Source organism: Chrysochloris asiatica, unplaced genomic scaffold (assembly GCF_000296735.1).
Source record: "Chrysochloris asiatica unplaced genomic scaffold, ChrAsi1.0 scaffold00009, whole genome shotgun sequence".
In the NCBI taxonomy this organism is placed as follows: Eukaryota; Metazoa; Chordata; class Mammalia; order Afrosoricida; family Chrysochloridae; genus Chrysochloris; species Chrysochloris asiatica.
The window spans coordinates 7,017,326-7,039,939 of NW_006408527.1; the positions used below are offsets into that span (position 1 = coordinate 7,017,326).

At 41.1% G+C, this 22,614-nt stretch overlaps 2 protein-coding genes across 5 annotated transcripts in view; one reads left to right on the forward strand and one right to left on the reverse strand.

Moving 5' to 3' along the window:
• Positions 1-8,254, reverse strand: part of DTL (denticleless E3 ubiquitin protein ligase homolog (Drosophila)) — a 100,379-nt gene extending 92,125 nt beyond the window's left edge. The window contains exon 1 of the mRNA XM_006834196.1: positions 8,209-8,254. The gene's annotated coding sequence lies outside the window, so the exon portion shown is untranslated. The remainder of the gene's footprint in view (positions 1-8,208) is intronic.
• A 236-nt stretch (positions 8,255-8,490) lies between these two features.
• The window catches only part of INTS7 (integrator complex subunit 7), a 115,316-nt gene continuing 101,192 nt past the window's right edge, over positions 8,491-22,614 (forward strand). For 2 of the 4 annotated variants that reach the window (XM_006834024.1, XM_006834025.1), the window contains exons 1-3: positions 8,491-8,815; positions 20,179-20,308; positions 21,798-21,944. In XM_006834024.1, coding sequence (XP_006834087.1) covers positions 8,722-8,815; positions 20,179-20,308; positions 21,798-21,944 — 371 coding nt within the window. In that variant the 5' untranslated portion in view covers positions 8,491-8,721. The remainder of the gene's footprint in view (positions 8,816-20,178; positions 20,309-21,797; positions 21,945-22,614) is intronic. The other 2 variants (XM_006834026.1, XM_006834027.1) reach the window with 2 other exon arrangements.

Below are 22,614 nucleotides of genomic sequence, written 5' to 3' on the forward strand. Positions count from 1 at the left end.
GGAATGGGCAAAAGGGGGGAAATAATGTTAAGATGCTTGGCTATCTTTTGAATCTTGGTTTCCCTGGCATACCATTCATTATAAAATAGACACTTCAGCGGGAGAGAAAGGAATAGTCAGAAATATCACCATAGAAAGCTTGTAAGTCCATCTGCTGCTTATAACTGATTGGAATACATAAAATGGGTATTCCACAAGCAACTTTGAGGTTCAAACCGACTTTGCAGTCCAGTGAATTAATTCACAGGACTCCAGGTGGGCCTGAAGGTGATCTATCCTGGAAAACCTAATTCTTCATGATTATACAATGACCTCTAATTCTGTCTCATTGTCTACCGACTAATATCCAAACACCCTTTATAGCCTATCCCCTCCATCTCTGCACTCCTTACAATACACACTCCAAGTACCAGCAACTTTTGAATCCTTATTGTGCTATAAGAGTCCTGGTTAAAGGGCAAGGTTAAAGTGTTCAGCAATTAACCAGGTCAGCGGTTCCAAACCATCAGCTGCTCCATAGGAGAAAGATGTGGTAGTCTGCTTCTGTCAAGATTTACAGTCTTGGAAATCCTATGGACATCTACTTTGTTCTATATCAGGAACTGATTAGGCAATAGTAGGGGTTGGTGGTGTGCTCTGTTGTTTTCTACTTCAGAACATGTATCAAGAATGCTTTTCCACACAACTCATTTGAGAAAACTTACTTTCCTCTTTGTACAATTAAGCAATTGGGATTAATGTAAAATTTTCAAGGAATATGCAGGGACAGATTTTTCTGAGAATCAATTGTCAGCTCTTCAACTCCTACATACATGCATTTCTAAAGCAGATCTAAGAAAGCTGTAGCTCTCCTTTCCTCCTCCCTCTTCATCATGACCTTTCTCCCACTTTCCAAATGCCCCAGCTCTTACAACTTGCACTGACAACAACTTCTGAGACTCCAACTAAGAGACAAGTAGATAATTCTTTTACTACAAGCATCATAAATACTTAGCCAGGTTCGCCTTATTTATCAAACCTACTGCTGTGGAGTCCATTGTGACTCAGTGACCCTTAGGACAGAATAGTTGTCCCATAGGGTTTTCAAGGCTGTGACTCTTTACATAAGCCGTCACCCACATGTCTCTCTTTTGCAGAGTGGGTTCAAACTGCCAATCTCTTGGTTAGTAGTCAAGTGCTTAACCACTGTGTTACCAGATGTCCTTTTTTATCAAAATAAGTTATGCATACTATTTTCATCAATTATATGCTACTGATAATTATAATAATAATTCATTTCAGAAGAAAATCTCAATACTTGGAGCCTTAGGACAAAGAAATCATCAATTTAAAAATATTTTGACACATAGACCATGACCCCACCCTATGCCATCGAGTCAGTTTCCACTCATAGCGACTCTGTATGCAAACAGCCTCATTTTTCTCTTCCGGAGCAGCTGATAGGTTTGACTACTGACTTGGTGATTAACATTCTAGTGTTTATTCTACAGTGCCACCAGGGCTCCTAAGGATTATGACAGGATGATTAGTTAAAAACAAAAAACCCAAAAACCTACAAATAAAAAAATTTTTCAGAGTAAATTAAATTACATTAGGATAAATTCTGTAGGGGAAATAAAATGCATATAAATTTAAGGGGTAAAAAACAATTGTGTAACATGTTTCAACTCATAGGAATTCTATATAGGGTTTTCCAAGGAGCAGTTCTGGTGGTTAACTGCTGACCTTGTGGTTCACAGTCCAGTGCTGATTGGTCCTACAGCGCCACACCAGGAGTCCATATAATATGTCCACTAGCAGTTAAAGAAGACTTTGCTCATATTTTTAAAAAATGGAATATGTAATTAACAAATCACCGCAGTATTTATAATCTACTAGATACATTTAAGAGAGGGACATTACATTTTATTTTAAATATCAGTATCCACAATATGTCAAAATTTGTATGCTTTGCATCTGTTGAAATTTAAAGATACAAAATTTTGATACTAACTTAAAAAGTCAGTTTTCAATTTTAGACATATTTTTGGCAGCAATGTGGAAAATAATCTGCAGAGGGCAAACTAAGAGGCCACTTAGGGAGATGTAACAGTCTAGATGAGAAAAGATTAGGGCCCAAATTGATGGTAAGGATGGAATAGATCCAAGATAGGTGAAAAAGAGATGTTGATACAGAAGACAGGAACAATTCACGAGATTTTTAGGAATCTTTTTGAACGTACATAATTAAGATGGAGGAGTTGTGGATGGTTTCAACGTTTCTGGCTGGGAAGACTGGTTTAAAATTATGAGCTCGATCCCTAAATAAGGTAATATAGCAGTAGCAGCTTTCCACATTTGAGTTTGAAATGCATGTGGAACCAAACATCTGGGTGAAGACATCTATACAGCATTTGTAGGAATTGGACTAAAGCATAGAGGACAGAAGACTGTGGGTAGCAGCAGCAGAAGCTCTGACTATGATTTAGAAGAAAAGGAGCCAAGAAAGGTACACTAGCATTGAAGGACAAAGGAAAAGATGGTCCTATAAATTTTAGTACCTAACAAATATCCGTGTGGTGGTGTAGGATTAGCACTGGACCGTAAATCACAAGGTCAGCAGGTCAAACCGACCAGCAACAACTCAGCAACCCACACAGGGTTGCTATGAATAGGAACTGACTTGATGGCACTTGACAACAACATGTATCAGGAGTCCTGATGTGCTGCTGTACGATAAGGACTGGCCTGCTAACTACAAAGTTGGCATTCCAAATCCACCAGCTGCTCCTCGGAAATCCTACACAAGGTCACTATGAGTCGGAATTGATCAATACACTTAAGAACAACATATAGCAGTAGTCCCTGGGTGGTGTTCAACTGCTAATCAAAAGGTTGGAGGTTCAAGTCCAACCAAAGGCTCTGGTGATCCTCTTCATAAAAATCAGCTGTTAAAACCCTATAAAGAACAGTTCTACCCTGACACACAAGGGACTGCTATCAACTGGAACTGACCTTCAGCAACTGGGGGCTAACACATAGCAGTGACTGAATACTTGTGATTTCAAGAAAGAAAGGGAGAGAAAGAAGCAGAAAGATAGACTGGAGAATTAGGAGAGTACTTGTGGAAAGACACAGGGGCATGCCTCCTGTCACACAGATATTTATCAGTGGAGCTAGAATTAAAACTCAGAAAACCAAAAGGGAAGAACACAGTCAGCTTTTCTCAAGCAGAATGAAATGAAGAAAAATTTCAAATCTTGAGTTGCAATATTGGAGGAATAGAGTCCTGGTGTGGCACTGTAGGATAAGCGCAGGACCACAAGGTTGGTTTGAAACACAAGATCAGAAGTTCAAACTAACCAGTTGCTCCTCAGAAACCCTATATTGGGTTGCTATGAGTTGGAATTGACTCAAAGGCACTTAACAACAATGGCAAAACATTGAACAATGAAAGACATGTCAGACTACAAAGTCGTTTGAACTGCAAGGTCGGTGGTTCAAGCTCACCAGCTGCTCCTTGGAAACTCTATATAGGATCGCTATGGGTTAGAATTGACTTGACAGCACTTAACAACAAACAACAACCAAAAAGAATTAGTGGACGTTAAACCATTTCATGAGCTAACATGATCAAGAACTGATGGTACCATAGGAAGAAATCCAATCTGAATTTAAAGCATTCACATAAAACAAAGCTCCAGTAACTGACAGAATGCCAGTTGCAACATTTCAACTGATACAATACTGGAAGTAGCTGCTAGTCTATGCTAAGAAATTTGGCAGACAGCTACCTGGCCAATCAATTGGAAGAAGGTGATCCAACAGAATGCGGAAATTACCATTCAAAAGAAAGGTGACCCAACAGAATGTGGAAATTATCTAACAGTATCATCCCCCGCCCCTAACAATATCGCTGGAGTCCTGGTATGATGCTGTGGGTTAATGCGCCAGACTGAAAAGCCATTGGAACTGCAAGGCCAGAGGTTCAAGCTCACCAGCTGCTCCTCAGAAGCCCCATACAGGGTTGCTATGGGTCAGAACTGACTCTATAGCACTTAAAAACCACAAAAAATCATTAATATTAAACTCCTGGTGTGGTACTGTAGGGTGAGCACTAGACTGTGAACCACAAGGTCTATGGTTCAAACCCACAAGCTGCTTCTTGGAAACCCTATACAGGGTTGCTGAGTCGGAACCAACTCGTTAGCACTTAACAACAACAGAATCATTAATATCACATGCTAGTAAAATTTTGCTGAAGACCATTTAAAAATGGTTGTAGCAGTACATCAATAGGGTACCGACAGAAATTCAAGCAGGATTCAGAAGAGGACGTGAAACTAGGGATATCATTGCTAACGTCAGATGGATCTTGACTGAATGCAGAGAATACCAGAAAGATGTTTGTGTTTTATAAACTATGCAAAGGCATTCGACTCTATGGACAATAAACTATTATGGATAAAATTGCGAAAAATGGGAATTCCAGAACACTTGACTGTGCTCATGTGGAACCTGTACGCAGACCAAAAGGCAGTCTTTGGAACAGAACAGGGAATATTGTGTGGTTTAAAATCAGGAAACGTGTGTATCTGGGTTGTATTCTTTCACCATATTTATTCAATCTACTGGCTAAGCAAATAATCCGAGAAGATGGACTATACGAAGATTACAATTCCATGTAAAGAAACAAAAATCCTCACAACTGGACCACTAAATTACATCATAATAAATGAAGACAATATTGATGTTGTTAAGGATTTCATTTTGCTCGTATCCCCAATCAACACTCATTGAAACAGCAGTCAAGTCAGATGAAAGGATAAATTATATTGGGCAAATCTGTTGCAAAAGACCTTGTTAAAGTGTTAAGGAGCAAAGAGGACTAAGGTGCGCCTGACCTAAGCCATGACATCTTCAATACATCTCATATGTATGTGAAAGTTGGACAATGAATGGGGAATATCAGAGAAGAAGTGATGCATTTGACTTAAGGTGTTGGAGAATATTGGAAGTACCATAGACTGCTAGAAGGATAAATGTGTCTTGGAAGATGTACAACCAGAATGCTCCTTAGAAGCAATGATGGGGAGACTTTGTCTCACATACTTTGGACATGCTATGAGGAGGAATCAGTGCCTGAAGAAGATCATGGTTGGTAAAGTAGAGGGTCAGAGAAAAAAGAGGAAGACTCCCAATGAATGGAATGACATCATAGCTGTAACAACGGACTCAAACAATTCTGAGGATGGCACAGGGCAGTTGCTAAGAGCCAATGAATCATAGGGAACCTGTACAGGTTTCTGAGGAGGAGCAGCTGGTGAATTTGAACTGCTGACCTTGCGGCTCACAGCAGGCACAGACAGGACTGAGCAGTGATTGTTATACATAGGGTCGCTATGAGTCAGAACAAATCGGATGGCACCTAACAATAAAACTCAAAAGCAAGAGCTCTTAATTACTAAACACAAAGGTCAAGAGAAATTTTGCATGCAAGGTTCTAGGAGACACAGGAAGCGGAGTATTTAGAATATAATTTCAAAAGCTTATTTAAGATGGAAGCAGTCAAAATACTTCATAGTTTTAGATTGGGGACCAAAAGTTGAGTCTCTTCAACATCATTTTCCTAGTCCCTGTGGCGTTGTAGGATCAGTACTGGACTGTGAACCAAAAGGACAGCAGTTTAAACCCACCAGCTGCTCCTCAGAAATTCTATGTTGTTGTTGAGTGCCGTCAAGTCAGTTCCGACCCATAGTGACCCTGTATAGGGTTTCCGAGGAGCAGCTGGTGAGTTTGAACCGCCGACCTTGCAGTTCAAACTGCTTTGCAGGGTAGGTATTAGGCAACTCTGCTACCCAAGACCTTTTTAAAGTGTTGAAGAGCAAAGATGTCAGCTTGAAGACTACAGTGCACCTGACCCAAGCCATGGTATTTTCAATAACCTCATATGCATGCGAAAGCTGGACAGTGAATTAGGAAGGAAGACCATAGAAGTTGGTGTTGGAGAATATTGAAAGTGCCATGGGCTGCCAAAAGAACCAACAGATCTGTGTGTCAGAAGAAGTATAGTCAGAATGCTCCTTGCAGGCCAGGATGGCCACACTTCGTCTCATACTTCAGACATATTGTCAGGAGGGACCAGTCTCTGGAGAAGGAGATCATGTTTGGTAAGGTGGAGGGTCAGAGAAAAAGAGGAAGACCCCCAGTGAAGTGTATTGGCAAAGTGGCAGCATCAATGGGCTCAAACGTGGCAACAATTGTGAGGATGGCCTAAGATCGGGCAGTGTTTCATTCTGCTGTGCATAATAAGATTGCTATGAGTTGGTACCAACTTGGTGGCACCTAACAACAGCAACATGATTCAGAACTGACTCTCTGGCAAGTAACAACCATTTAAATGGAGTCCTGGTATGGAGCTGTAGGTAAGCAATGGGCCACAAGGTCAGTTTGAACCTCAAAGTTTCAATTCCACTCTGAAACCCTAAAAAAGGTCGCTATGAGTCAGAACCAACTCCATGGCACTTAACTACAACAACAACTCTTTAAATATAGGAGTCTTGATGTGGCACTATAGAATAAGAACTGGATTGCTAACTGCCAAGATTGGCGTTTCAAAACCACTGGCTAGATGCTCTTCAGAAATTCTATACAGGGTTGCTGTGAATTGGAACCAACTCTAGGGCACTTAACAACCCCTTAAATATAGATTTTTTTGTTTTTCCGCATGGTTTCAAGGGGGAAGGAAGACCTCTCAGTCTACATGTGTGACATTTCATTTCTTTCTAAGCCTTGTCTGGGTTGTTGTTGAGCGCCATCAAGTCAGTTCCAAAGAGCAGTTGGTGGATTTGAACTGCCCACCTTGTGGTTCACACTCCAGTGCTTACCCTACAGCACCACACCAGGAGTCTGGGTGGTAATCCCCATAACTAGTAACTTTTAGACAGAAAGTTTGAGACATCCAAATCTAAAACACAAATTCTTTCTGCCAATGTTTTAACCTAAGAAATTTGGATTTCTACATAACGTGGTTTGTTGTTGTTAAGTACCATGGAGTCGGTTCCAATTGATAGCGACCCTGCACAGGGTTTCTGAGGCTGCAAATCTTTTTGGGAGCAGAAAGCCTCATCTTTCTCCAGTGGAACAGCTGGTAGTTTCGAACTGCCGACCTTGAGGTTAGCAGCCCGATTCGTAACCACTAGGTTACCACAGCTCCCTACATAACATGGTTGTTGTTGTTAAGTGCCATTGAGTTGGTTCCGACCCATAGCGACCCTGTATAGGGTTTCCGAAGTGCAGCTGGTGAGCTTGAACCACCGACCTTGCAGTTCAAACTGCTTTGCAGTCTGGCGCATTAAACCCACAACGCCACACCAGGGCTTACTTAACATGGTAAGATGTATTATTTAAAACAAAACATTTTAAGCCAGTTTCTGTAAATAACAATAAATATTACCAGGGCATCAAAAAAGCACCCCAAATACCATACTTCAATTCATTATCAGCGGTCATTTCTGGGGGAATATTTTGTGGTTACGGAAATCCATCACTTAATAATTTTGAGTTTTTTTGAACCAGGTAAAAAGGAGGAAAAAAGGATAGCTATTGATCTTGCTAGAAAGAAGCAGATGTTCTACTTTTTCTGCTTGACTAAGTTCCTCAACAGCGCCGTCAATTCGTTGTTATCATCCAAACAGCAAAAAGTTCTTACAAAGCTTCTACAAAAAACGGCTGAATTAATCAGTGTGCATTTTACATAGCTTTTGAGAGAACCATACACACACACAAGCCAGCACATTCTAGTTAACGCCCAACACAGGCCTAAGGCCATAAAGGACATTGCTAAGTGCCGTTCGTTGAGTCGGTTCCGATCCTGTATAGGGTTTTCGAGGAGCGACTGGTGAACTTGAACCACCAATATTGGGGTTCAAAACAATCTTGCAGTCCAGCGAATCAGCCCACAGCGCCACACCAGGATTCCATAAAGGGTAATGGAGTTCAGTTAAAACAACTTCCTTCCCACCTTCTCTCTAAATTTACGATTAAAAAAAAAAAGAAAGTAAAGAACTGCTCTGAGGCAATGAACAAAGGAAAATACAGCTCTGTACTGCAGTCCGCGCTAACGTGAATTTACTCCAAGGGTGGGAAAAGTCGCCGGGTCCCGGAGTAGTGAGTTTCGGGGGAGGTGACCCCCGCCAGCAACGAGCAGCGGTTAGGACCGTTACTCACCATTTCTGCGGGCGCCCAGCTGAGGCTGGCGGAGCACCAAACTGAAGAGCATCTGGGCCCGATGAGAAGGTTAAATTTAAGAAAAAACTCTGGAAATGCCCTCAGGTTCAGCAAAAATGGCAGCTTTTGCTCTAAGAATACGACCGGTTACTGCCTCCAACTCCCGCCACCGCAAGCTCCAGCCACCAAACTCCGCGCCAAACTGACGTCACGTGCTTTGATTGGTTCCCTCCGTGGCGTTAGGGCGCCTCTGGGTCACTTCCCCCTTTGGGGCCCCGCCTCCTTTTCTCTGATCCGCGGGAATCCGGATTTCAAGAGCTCTCTGAGCGCCTGCGCTGAGGGCGCCGAAGAGGCGCTGGCGAACCGCGGGGTGGCCTGGGCGCATGCGTAACACGGTTTCTCTGCCCGCGGAGGAAAAATCCGCGAGAAGGTGGTGGAAGAAGATGGCGGGGCTCGGGGAGGAACAGAGTTTGCAATTTTTCTGAATGGGCTAGTCGAGTAACTATTTGGGTTATGGCGTCAAACTCAACTAAGTCTTTCCTGGCAGATGCCGGATATGGCGAGCAGGAACTGGATGCTAACTCTGCCCTTATGGAATTGGACAAAGGTATTCGAAAGAGCGGTCTGAACGGGTGAAACAAAAGATGGGGGAAGTGGCGCCACCAGGTGGTTGTAGCCTCGGGAGAGGCTGGGGGAGCGCATGCGCGCGCCCGACTCTGGGCTTAAAGGTGGACCTCGTATTTGCGCTTTTAAGGAGCTCTGGTAGCGTAGTGGTTACGAATCGGGCTACGAACTTTAAGGTCGTCAGTTCGAAAACTACCAGCTGTTTCGCAGGAGCAAGATGAGGCTTTCCGCTCCCATAAAGATTTAAAGCCTCCGAAACCCTTCCACTCTGAGTCGAACCGTCTCCACGAAACATAACCACCATAACCAGAGTTTAGGACAATTGAAAGAAGGCTGCAGGTTCACTCAACTGGCTTTGCACCAGCTGAACTCTTGTACCAAGGAGGACTAATCATGGGCCATTTTGACCACTTGAGAGCACAGTCTCGATTTTCCAAACAATGAAAGTGGCTAGTTTCTGAAAATGCTGAGTTGAAATTGTGACTTTTTTTTTAGCTCATCCAGTTGAGACCAAGCCTTCTGCTGAATAATAATTTTGCACTAGCGCCTGTACAGATTAGTTCTTTACTATTTGTGGGTTTCTAAAACAAAACAAAAAAAACCACAAAAAACACGCAAACCCAGTGCTGTCAAGTTGATACCGAACTGCTCTGCAGAACTATCCTTTAGGTTTTTCAAACTGCCGATTTTATGAGCTCTTGCCCATTGGATGTTGAGTTTTTGGTTTGCAGCCCAATGCTTAAATCCACTGCCCCATTAGGGCAATTAAATACTGCCTTGTTAAATACTTGGAAGTTAAATATTGCCAAGACCGTTTAGCTTAAAGAATTGTTGCTGATAATTACTGTTTAGTTGGTTCCGACTCATAGAAACACTGTATAGCGTTTCCGAGGCTTTAAATGTTTGCGAGAGCCCCCTCATTTTCTCGTGGACCTTTTGGTTCGCGGTCCAGCCTGTTTTACAGAGTCACTGAATCTCTCAGATTAAATAATTAAGTGCTGTTGAGTCGGTTTTGACCCATAGCAGCCCTGTATAGGGTTTCCGAGGAGTGTCTGGTGGATTTGAACCAGCAGCTTTTTGTTAGCAATCCAGTGCTTATCCTACAGCCCACATCAGGATTCTAGATTAAATAATAGAGAAGCCTGCACAAAGTTTGTGGGGAAATGGAATGAAAGGATACTGGAATTTTCCCACCAACTTTATGAAGCCTCTTACTGCAAATACCTTCAGAACAGCAGTGCCTCTCACTACAGAACAAGTCCCACGAGGTCTTTCTCCTTGGGGTGAGAGGGAGGATAAGGGAAAGCAGTTCAATATTGAAAACATACTTTTCGAGTCAGTTGAATTTCAGTGCTGCAAGTTTTATCATCGCCTAGCCCTGGTGTGCTGTAGGTTAATGTGCTGGACTGCAAAGTTATGTGAACCCCAAGGTCAGTGATTCAGGCTCACCAGCTGCTCCTCCGAAACCCTATACAGGGTCACTATGGGTCGGAACTGACTTGACGGCACTTAACAACAACAACAAGTCTTGGTTTGTTAGCATGGAAAGTGGGTAAGTATTTGCCACATTGATGTGGCAAGATTTTTACTCATATTAAGTGATAGAATGGTCTATTAGCTGCCATCCAGGTGGTTCCAGCTCGTATCAACCCTACGTACAACGTAATGAAATACTGTCCAGTCCTGTGCCAGCCTCACAGTTTTTGTTGTACTATGTGACTGTGTCAGCCCATCATGGTGGGGGTCTAATTCTGGTTTGATATGATAATCTTCCACTTTACTAACTGTGATGGCCTTCTCTGGGGACTGATCCCGCCTGATAGCAAGAGGTAAAGTATGTGAAACAAAGTCTTGCCATCCTGGCTTCTAAGGAACATTCTGACTGTACTTCCATGGCAGACTTGCCTGTTCTGGCAGTCCAGGATACCATGAATATCCTTCAACAACAATATAATTCAAAAGCATCTCTTTTCCTTATTCTTTGCCCATCTTTCATGCATAGGTTGTTGTTAAATATCATTGATTTGGTTCCGTCTTATAGTGAGCTTGTTTAAAAAGGTTTCCAAGGCTTTTTAAAACCTTTGCGGGAGCAGAAAGCTTCATCTTTCTCCCACAGAGCAGCTGACTTGTGGTTCATGGGCTTGAACCGCAGACCTTGTGGTTCACAGTCCAGTACTTGCCGTATTGAAAATACCATGGCTTGGATCAGGAGCACGTTAGTCCTTACAAAGTGACATCTTTGCTTTTTAATACCTATAAGAGGTCTTTTGCAGCAAATTTGCCCAGTGCAGTACTGCTGCTTCCCTGAGTGTTGGTGTGGATCTAAGTTAAGTGAAATCCTTGACAACTTCAATCTTTTCTCTGTTTAAAAGATGTTTATTGGTCTGGTTGTGAGGATTTTTGTTTTCTTTACATTGAGTTGTAATTCGTACTGAAGGTGTAGTCTTTGATCTTTTATCAGTAACTGCTTCAAGTCCTCTTTGAGGTGTTTGTTGTTACTGTTGTTAAGTGCCATTGGTTCTAACCCATAGCAACATTGTATAGGGTTTTTAAGAAGCAGCTAGTGAGTGTGAACCACTGACTTTGCAGTTCAAACAATTTTGCAGTCCAGTGCATTAACCCACAGCGCCACACCAGGACTCTTCTTTGAGGTGTATTAGAATTTAAATTATGAATACTTGATTGGTGGAAGAGTGCATCCATTTTGAATCTTGACATAAATTCAGCCTCTGTTGAGTTCTTTCTGACCATTAAATGGCAAATGCCTTTGATTAGAGTTATTTCATAGTGGATTAAAGACATGACTAACCAACCCGTGGAGGGGCAGACTCTCCTCTCAGAGAATTGCCTGAGAGTGCCATTAATGGAAATCACGGTACCAGGGTCATGAGTCATACCCTCAACAAGGGAGTTGAAAGGTCCCATAACCAATTCTATAAACTTTCCTAATCTACAATAGTGTACGCATCTCAATCAGTAGTCCCAACTACAACTATGATGAATTGATCTTTCACCAGTCAGGATTTTGTGATGAATTTCTTTTGTTGTCCATATACTCTAAATAGCCACATGACTGTGAGTCCTTTGGACTCTATTAAGGTCTCGTGCTGATGACCTCCCTTATCCAGATGATTTGTCTCTCTTTGTCTATTTAAGGCATCTATAAAATATATTTGAATTTGAGGTCTTTTCCCCCCTAAAGCAGCTTTCAGCAGGCAAAGTTGTTTAATGTTGCATGTTATTAATGAGCCTTCCTCCAGTCCTAATGTCACTTTTTCTTCATAAAGTCCAGTTTCTATTCTTCATAAAGTCCATTTGCTCAGCATACGGATTGATAAGGTGAAAGGATACAACCCTGACGTATACCTTTCTTGATTTTAAACCACACAGTATGCTCTTGTTCTGTTCTAAGATTGCTTCTTGTTCTATGTATAGGTTACATGTGAGCACAATTAAGTGTTCTGGATTCTGATTCTTTGCAGTGTTTTCAATAGTTTGTTATGATCCACACAGTTGAATGCCTTTCTATAGTTAATAAATAAAACACAAGCAAACATCTTTCTGGTATTATGTACTTTCAGCCAAGATCCTTCATTTGACACCAGGAAGAATATCCCTTGTCCTACAAGCTTGCATTTTTGGCACCTCTGTAGATGCTTTGCTTCTGCAACTGTTTCTGAATCATCTTCAGCAAAATTTTACTTGTGTGTGATATTAACGATATTGTTTGATAATTTTTGTTTTCTGTTGGGTCACCGTTCTTTGGACTGGACACAGATACGGATTACTTTCAGTCGGTTAGCCAAGTAACTGACTTCCAAATTTCTTGGCATAATAATGCATAGGATATCACTCTTTATGTGTCCCATTTCATTTATGACAAATTGTCGTTTTACTAGATTCATACTTTGTACATCCTGGTTACTAATGAATGTTCACAGCTATTTCTTCTCATTTTTGAGTCTTACCACATTAGCAAATGAAGGTTCCACAAACATGATTCCATCCACGTTATTAAAGTCAACTCTGCTTTGAGGAGGCAGCTTTCCCAGTTATATTTTAAGTACCTGCAAACTCAGTCATCTTTCAACACTGCTATTCACAAGGTTTTCTGTGGCTAATCCCTCAGAAGTGGATTGCCTATTCCTTCTTCTTAGTCTTAGTCTGGAAGCTCCTCTGAATCCTCTCCATCATGGGTAGTAATCCTGCTGGTATAGCTTCCATACAGCAACATGCAACCCATCACGGTATAACAAGTTCTAGGGAGCTGTCTGCTCCTGTGAAGATTTACTGTTTCAGAAACTCTACATAGCATTGCTATGAATTGGAATAGACTCAATGGCTGTTAATATTTGGTTTTTAATGTATTAGGGCTCAATTTTGAATCATCTTCACCCCTTAGCTAAAGAAAATGTATATAAAATTCTTCTAAAATATGCTTGTTGCTAGTTAGTGTGTTTTTGCTGGTGGTGGTGGTGGTTATGTGCCGTGGAGTCGGTTCCGACTCATAGCGACCCTGTACAGGGTTTCTGAGGCTGTAAATCTTTACGGGAGCAGAAAGCCTCTTCTTTCTCCCGCGGAACAGCTGGTAGTTTCGAACTGCTGACTTTGCGGTTCGCAGCCCAATTCCTAACCGCTACACTGCCAGAACTCCTTTTAGTATTAAAATTAACCATGTTGTCAGTTGCTTAGCATCCTTTGAAAACTCTTCCTGTCATGAGTCCTATCTCACCAAGAGTCCCGTTGTGGTGCTTTAGGATAAGCACTGGACTTCTAGCCATAAAGTCTGTGGTTCAAACCCACCAGCCATTTATCAGAAACCCTGTACAGGGTCACTGTGAGTTGGAACCAACTCAACAGCACTTAGCAATGATATCCAGGTATGGTAGAGTAGAAGGTGTTACTCCTAGAAGTTTAGCCTTGAAACTCTTTGTTATTCTTTCAGTAAACTGATTTGTATGCGTGTGTGCCTGATTAACCAGAGTCAGCTACCTGGAAATCTCTGCTATTTTGAATACATGATTAATGTACTCTACAAACCCCAAGTTTACCACAATTACAGTTATTCCTTCTCAGTTCCCTAGAATTTGTCATCTTTCAGAATTCTCCAAACCAAACCCACTTCCATCAAGCTAATTCTAGCAGGATAGAATGGAACCACCTCCTAGGGTTTCCAAGGCTCGAATTCTTTATAGTTAATAAGGAAAACCATAGAGGAATTGATGCATTTGAGTTATGGTTTTCGAGAAGAATGTTAGAAGTACTGTGGACTGCCAGAAAAACAGACCAGTCTGTGTTGGAAGAAGTACAGCCAGAGTGCTCCTTGGAAGTCAGGATGGCCAGACTTTGTCTCATACTTCAAACATATTGTCATGAGGGACCAGTCTCTGGAGAAGGATATTCATGCTTGGTAAAGTGGAGGGTCGGAGAAAAAGAGGACAACCCCCCCAACTAGATGGATTGGCAGAGTGGCAGCTGTAGCGGGCTCCAACATAACACTGATTGTGAGGATGTCGCCTGGCAGTGTTTCGTTCTGTTATGCATAGGATTGCTATAAGTAGGAACTGACTCAACAGTATCTAACGATAGTAACAACAACAAATCTTTACATATCTTTCTCTATGGAGTAGCTGATGAGTTTGAACCACCAACCATTGGTTACCAACTGAGTGCTTAGCTGCTGCACCACCAGGGCTCCTGTTCAGAATTATACTACTCAAATTACTGACTCAAATACCCCATTCTTAAAATTTAACTTGTATCCTTCTAGCTGCTTAAGATCCAGTGTTTAAGACCCATGCCTCTGAAGCCAGATTACCAGGAGTTGAATCCCAGGTCTGCCATGTATTAGCTGTTGCAAGTTGCTTAACTATTCATTGCCTGCTTTTTTATGGGAATAGTAGCGTAGTGGTTACAAATTGGGCTGTGAACCGCAAGGTCAACGGTTCGAAACTACCAGCTCTTCTGCAAGAGAAAGATGAGGCTTTCTGCTCTTGTAAAGATTTACAGCTTCAGAAATCCTGTACAGGGTCACTATGAGTCGGAACTGACTACACGGCACATCACTACCACCACCTATGATTACAGGAATTTCAAGGATCCGTGGTGTCACATTGATTCAATAGTCAACTGCTATGAAAAGATTGTCAATTTTGAACCCATGCAGTAGCTCTGTGGGAAAAAGACCTGGCAATTGTTTCTGTAGACTGTTAAGTACCATCGAGTCAGAGCCAATTAATAGTGATCCTGCATAGTGTTTCCAAGGAATAGAAAACTCTGTGGGGTCGTTCTGTTTTGTCACTTGGTGTGGTTATGAACAAAATCAAAATCACTAGATAACATCTGTGGTGGTGATGGTGTGCTGTGGAGTTGGCTCCAACTCATAGCAACCCTGAATAGGGTTTCTAAGGAGTAGCTGTTGGGTTTGAACTTCTGACCTTGTGGCTTGCAGTTGATCCTACAGTGCTACACCAGGAGTCCATGCTAAATATACGTTACCTTATAAGAAACTGCCAAACTGTTTTGCAAAGTAATTTACAAGTTTTGCACACCATATATATAGCACTAGCAATATAGAAGAGCACAGTTGTTGCACAGTCTTTTGGGTACTTAAATTTTTTTTTTGCCCTTCTAGTGGGTGTGTTGTTGTTAAGTGCTATCAAGTCCTACAGAGCTACAATGTAGTTATATCTTATTGTGACTTTTAGATGGCATTTTGGGGATAAAGCACGTGACCGCAATGTGGGTTTGAACAACAAGGTTGGCAGTTCAGATTCACCAGCTGCTCCCTGGAAACCCATACAAGGTTGCTGTGAGTCGGAACTTACTTGAGGGCACTTAACAACAAGAAGCTGTGTTAGTCCTGATGTGGCACTGTGGGATAAGCACTGGACTGCTAGCTAACCCATGGGTGGTGGTTCAAACCATCAACTGTTCCTTGAAAACCCTATACAGAGTTGTTATGAGTCGGAACCTACTCGATGACATTTAACAGCAGCAGTGCTGAATATCTATTTATGAATTGTATGCTATTTTTATTCCCTGTTTTGTGAAGTTTCTCTTCAAAGTTTTTTGTGAAGTTTGCCCATTTGAAAAATTGGGTTGTTTGTCTTGTTGAATTTTCAGAATTATTGTCACAGAATTATATACCGTGTTCTGTAAATACTTTCTTCTAGCATGTGGTTTGTGTTTTTAATCTTTTAACTCTGTGTGTGTGTGAATTGAGTGAAGGTTTACAGAGAAGATAATCAGTTTGCCAATCAACAAATCATATGTTTCATTTCTTCTCAGTGATTGCAATCCTCTCAATGGAACACCGCTTAGCTCACTTCCTCTCTGTGCTTCTTGCTTCCATTCCTGTTTCTTTTCTTTCTCAACCCTTCTGAACTTTGTCCTGGAGTCCTGCCATTTTATGTGCCTCCCCAGAATTGTTATTCCCCCGTTCCCCTCCCCCCCCCCCCCCCCCCCCCCCCCCCACACACACACACACATACCTACCTATTGCTTGGCTAAAAATTGAGCCACAGAGATGAGTTCAGTTCCAGACCGGAAAGGTAACTAAGTGTCAGAGGTTCTACCAGTCTCTGTCTGACTAGTAATTCTCATATTTTTTATGGTTTTTGGGTTTTGCTCTACATCGTCTCTCAATCCGGGACCTTCTAATGTGATCCTTTGCAGAGCATTTGCCAGGGGTAGCTGGACACCATCTAGTTCTTCTGGTCTCAGGGCTGTGGAGACTGATTACAGTATCCTTTGAAGAGGAAATGTTTTACATTTTAATGGAGCACAACTTACCAGTTTTTATTTTTTGGTTTGTGCATTTATGTTTTACTCAAGAATTCTTTGCCTAACCCATGGTCATAAAGATTCCCATATATATGTTGTTAAGTGCCATGGAGTCGGTTTTGATTCATAGCGACCCTGTACAGGGTTTCCGAGGCTGTAAATCTTTATGGGAGTAGAAAGCCTCATCATTCTCCCGTGGAACAGCGGGTAGTTTCGAACTGCTGACCTCGTGGTTCACAGCCTGATTTGTAACCACTGTACTACCAGAGCACTATATATATATGGAGAGAGAGACAGAGACAGAGATAGTTTGTGCCCTGGTGTGGCGCTGTGGGTTAATACGCCACACTGCAAAGCCATTTGAACTGCAAGGTTGGCGGTTCAAGCTCACCAGCGTCTCCTTGGATACCCTATACAAGGTTGTTATGGGTTGGAACTGACTTGATGGCGCTTAACAACTATTGTTGTTATGTGCCATGGAGTTGGTTCCGACTCATTGCGACCCTGTACAGGGTTTCCGAGGCTGTAAATCTTTACAGGAGCAGAAAGATGAGGCTTTCTCCAGTGGAACAGCTGTTAGTTTCAAACTGCTGACCTTGCGGTTCGCAGCCTGATTCGTAACCACTATTGCTACCAGAGCTCCTTAACAACTGTGTGTGTGTGTGTTTTCCCTATGTGGTTTATCATTTTAGCTCTTAAGTTCATGGCATATTTTGAGTTACTTTTTTTGTGTATAGTATGTAGTAAGCACTGGACTACTCTAACAGCTGGGTTGGCTGTTCAAACCCACCAGCTGCTCCTTAGAAACTCTTTACATGGTTGGTATGAATTGGAACTGACTCAAAGACACTTAAACAAAATGACAGTACAGCTTCAGCCTGTTTAAGTTCATACTTTCATTTATAAGCTGTCCAGTTATTTCAGAGATATGTATTTAAAACATTATCCTTTCCACATTGTTAGATCCTTTGTTTTCCACCTTTGTTAGATCAGTGATATGAGACCTTTCTAATATAAGAAATTGTATGCATTGAATGCTCTAAATGTTTCTTGAAGCATGGTGTTATGTTGCATCCCACAGATTATGTTTTTATTTTCATTCAAAATATTTTTCTAATTTCTCTCAGCATTTCTTTGGCCCATGAGATATTTAGGAAGTATGCTGTTTAATTTCCAAAATACTTGGAAATTTTCTGGATACCTTTCTCAATGGCTTCCAATTTAATTTCGTCTTTGACTAAGAAGGATACAATGATAAATTAAAGCACTAGAGTGTTAACCAGTAGGTTGGTGGTTTGAACTCACCAACTTTACATCGGAGAAAGATACAGCTGCCTGCTCCTATAAAGATCGTAGCCTTGGAAACCTTATTGGGCAGTTCTACTTTGTCCTCTAGGGTCACTGAGTCAGAATCAACTTGACCACAGTGGCGCTGTAGGATAAGCAGTGGACTGCAAGGTCAGCAGTTCAAACCCACCAGCCGCTCATTGGAAGTTCTGCACAGGGTCACTATGAGTCAGAAACAATCCAACAGCATTTAACAACAACAGTAAAGGAATTGTGTAGTGGTTAAGCACCTGTTAGTTGGTAAGTACTGTGGAGTCTGTTTTGACTCATAGTGACCCTGCACAGGGTTTCTGAGGCTGTAAATGTTTAAGGGAGCAGAAAGCGTCATCCTTCTCCCGTGGAACAGCTGGTAGTTTTGAACTACTGACCTTGAGGTTGGCAGCCTGATTCCTAACCACTACGCTACCAGAGCTCCTTGGCTGCTAATAAAAGCTCTATTGCTTGAACCTACCAGACACTCTGCGGGAGACAGAAGAAGACAGCTTCTGTGACAGTCTTGGTGGTAGTGGCTGTGTGCCATCGACTCAGTTCCAACTCATAGTGACCTTTTATAGTGTTCTGAGGTTATAAATCTTTATGGGAGCAGAAAATCTCATCTTTCTCCCACAGTGGAGCTGGTAGATTGAAACTGCTGACTTTGTGGTTAGCAGCCTGGTGCATAACCCACTACAATACCAGGGCTCCTTCTGTGACAGTGACATCCTTGGAAACCGTGGTTGCTATGAGTTGGAAATGACTCAATGCCAGTGGGTTTGGTGGTCAGAGAATATGCTTTATATGATTGTAAATTTGTATATTTTATAGCCTAGAATATTTTTTAATTCTTAACTGCAAAAAGAAGTTTCTTTTTCATTATACTGTATATCTAAAAGTGTTATAGTCCCTTTTTTTTTTTTTTTAACTTGAAAGATAACAAGTTGCAATAGAGAGGCCATCGATTCGGTTCCAACCCATAGTGACCCTGTATATAGGGTTTCCAAGGAGCACCTGGTGAACTGGAACTGCCAACCTTGCAGTTCAGGACATTAACCCGCAGCGCCACACCAGGACTCCACACCTGAGAATAATCAGCCACTTAGGATCCATTTACCCAAGGTCAAAGTTCCAAAAGTTTAGGAAAGAAGGAGGAATGGAAAAGGAAACACAGGGAGGAAGTAGGTAAAGCAATGTAAGATTGTGAGGATTACTGTCAATGACATGGAACAAAATGTGTATTAATTGTTGAATGGAAAAGTGATCTGCTCTGTAAAGTTGCACCCAGTATATACACAGACACAGAGATAATGAGTTAACCCCCTGGCCTGTGGCCCTGGTCATGCTTTAAGTCTGCCCTGGAACTCACCCTTGACACTCAGCTTACAGCTAAACAATAATTAGGTCTGTAAGGTGAACAGTAACAACAGGAAAGTATGTTCTCTCTGGAACAACCAACCAACCAACCAAATGAGATTAAGGGGCAGCATTTGTCCAGTATAAAGGATATTAACTTGATGGCAGTGGATATGGCTGAAAGCTCAGAAGGCAGGAAGTGGGGGTGGAGATAGGAAAATAGAACTAATGGCAACTGTATGTAGGGATGAAGTGGGAAGAGTGATGTTGCTTTGTGATGATTGCAATCAATATCACCAATCAAAATGTGTATTAATTTCTGAATGGAAAACCAATTTGCTCTGCAAACTTGGGACAAATCAGAGTGTTGTTGGTGAGTGCCATTGAACTGATTCCGACCCATAGCGACCTGCATAGGGTTTCTGAGGAGCAGCTGGTGAGCTTGAACTGTCTGCCTTGTGGTTCAAACCAACTTTCAGCACATTAATGCACAGCACCAAACCAGGACGCCTTTAAATCAGAATAAGAAGTTAAAGATTTCTGGAAGTACACAATGGATTACCTTTCCTAACATTTATAATTCCCGTGCCAAATTTTAAAAAATTTTCGCTTAACCAATTACTTGGAATTTCTTTTTTTAGCATTTTGCCTCACTGTCTAAGCATATCTGTGTGTTTTCCTTTTATTTCCAGTCAGGAGCTTCATACCAAATTTAGGCGGAATGCTTCTGTTCAAAAACAAGCAAAGATAATAAGTTACAATCATATTTACCTAATTGTTAAAAATGATAAAGAGCTAGTTATTTGACTGTGATTCATTACTGTTTGCTATTTTTGCCTTGTAGCGACTTGCTTGCAAGCTCTTCTCTTTGTATGTCTTCCGTAGGTCTAAGATCTGGCAAACTTGGTGAACAGTGTGAAGCAGTTGTTCGCTTTCCCAGACTCTTTCAGAAGTATCCATTCCCTATTCTCATCAATTCTGCATTCCTAAAGTTAGCTGATGTTTTTAGAGTTGGGTAAGTCTGTATAATGATTTAATGCCTAAAACATGTGTTCATATAAATACTGTAGTCTGTGTTCTTTTTGCCTCCTAGGACTTCCATGTGAATAATTACTGGTCCAGTGACACATGTGGCAGTGTGCAACCCTTCATTATGAAATTTGATGACGTTTTAAGCAAATATGAAAATATAATTCAGAGAATACTTATTTGGGGTGGAGGGATGGTATAAATGAAGTTAAAACCAAAAAGCCAAACCCATTGCCACTGAACATATTCTTACTCTTAGCAGCCTGATAGGGCAGAGTCAAACTGCCTTGTAGGGTTTCCCGCCAACCTTTGGTTAGCAGCCAAGCACTTAACCACTACTATCAGAGCTCCTTAAGTCAAATAAGACAGTACATTTGGGGGAGATCTGTCCCTTTGTACGCATTTTTTTGAGAAGTTTTAAATTTAATTTGTTTACTTTGAGTTAGTCCCGTGGACTGCTAGATCACAAGAACATCAGTTTTCATGACCCTGAGACCAGAAGACCTAGACGGTGCCCAGCTACCACTACCAACTTCTCTAAAAGGGAGGTAATCACATCAGAAGGTCCTGGATAGAGTAGGAGAAAATGCAGAACAAAATTCAAAATCATAATAGTCCAGACTTACTGGTTACATTAGAGACTAGAGGAACCCTGAGACTAAGCCCTCAGTCACTCTTCAGATTGGAACTGAACTCATCCCTGTAGCTCAATTTTCAGGCAAGAAGTAGGTAGGTACAAGGAGGGATAACAACACTGGTGAGGTCCGTACACTGTAGAATGGTCATCCATTTGAGATCAAAATGGCAGCATTTACCCGAGGACAAAGTTCAGAATGACGGGGAAAGAAGGAAGAATGGAAACACAGGGAGGGATGTTACACTGTGGAGATTGTAATCAATGAGTTGAAACAAAGCGTATGATTTGTGGAATATAAAACTGAAAGTTTGCTCTGTAAACTTTCATTCACTTAGTTCTCAATAAAAGTTAAAAATATTTGTATTGTTTTGTAACATGAGATACATATCTGGAATGCCTAAAAACTAGTAAACGCTGAATAAATACCCTTTCCTTTTTTCACTCCACCATTCTTTGTCCCCCACACCACTCACAATCTTCCCATCTTTTCTACCATTCTCCATGTTCTCAGTGTTCACATACACGTACCTACCAGGTCATATTCAAAGGAGGAAGACCATCTGAGCTTCTGATCTTGGTTATAATATGATTGATGTTTCAGCTTGAGGGCTTCTTCTTATGTCGTGGTCATTTTGGTGCCCTTAGCAAGAATAATAGCTAATTGCTTATGCTTAGTCTCTACCTTAGTCTGGTGGTATGCTTTAGGCACCTTTTGAGTTGTGAGACAAATAATAAGACTAAAATAATTGTTAAAATTTAACCAGTGCAGCTGTGATTCCCTAATTAAATATTACTTTCCTAAAGAAGTCTAACTTACTTTATGTCTGTTTTTTCATAGAAACAATTTCCTGCGGCTCTGTGTTCTTAAAGTTACCCAACAAAGTGAGAAACATTTGGAGAAGATTCTAAATGTGGATGAATTTGTGAAGAGAATTTTCTCTGTGATTCATAGTAATGATCCTGTGGCAAGAGCCATCACACTCCGGTATTCTCTATTGCTATAATGATTCACCACTACTAGATTATTTCAGCTGTAATTGCAAACAAAAAGTCATTATGTATAAGCATATATAGAGTTTGCTTTTGGCTTTTAAGGATTTATTTTTAGGTTTGGACTGCCTCAATTCAAAGATACTGAATTCATTCTGATCTGTAAATTCTTTTTGGTTAACTTGCATTTGAAATGTTCCTATTTGTAGGTGTTCTAATCAGACAATTCATTTTAAGCTTCTGCTTTCTGGTCCTGTTCTCACTTGTTTTGTGTCAGCTGTTTTTTGTTTTGTTTTTTTAATTCAGCCTTGGTTATGGTCTCAGTTTTTCATTTTTGATATGTGATCATTTATATTTGAACACATTGAGAATACTAGGTATAACCATGATATTTTCTTTAAGAAGTTTCTTACTAGAAATTGAATAAAATACTATTTCATTAGATTTTCATGTAATAAGCCTTATATCCAGCTTGGACTGTATTCTCTTTTTACCTTTGCTATCTGTGAAGTCATATATATATATAATTTTTCAGATTTTTTAAATCCACTTTCCTAAATTCCGTGTCTCATTTCTGACTTATCATGCCCCAACAGTCTCTTTTAAAATCTTCCTTAAGTTTCTGTTTTCCCCTCTGCAGAAACCAATTCCTTATTGAGAATGAA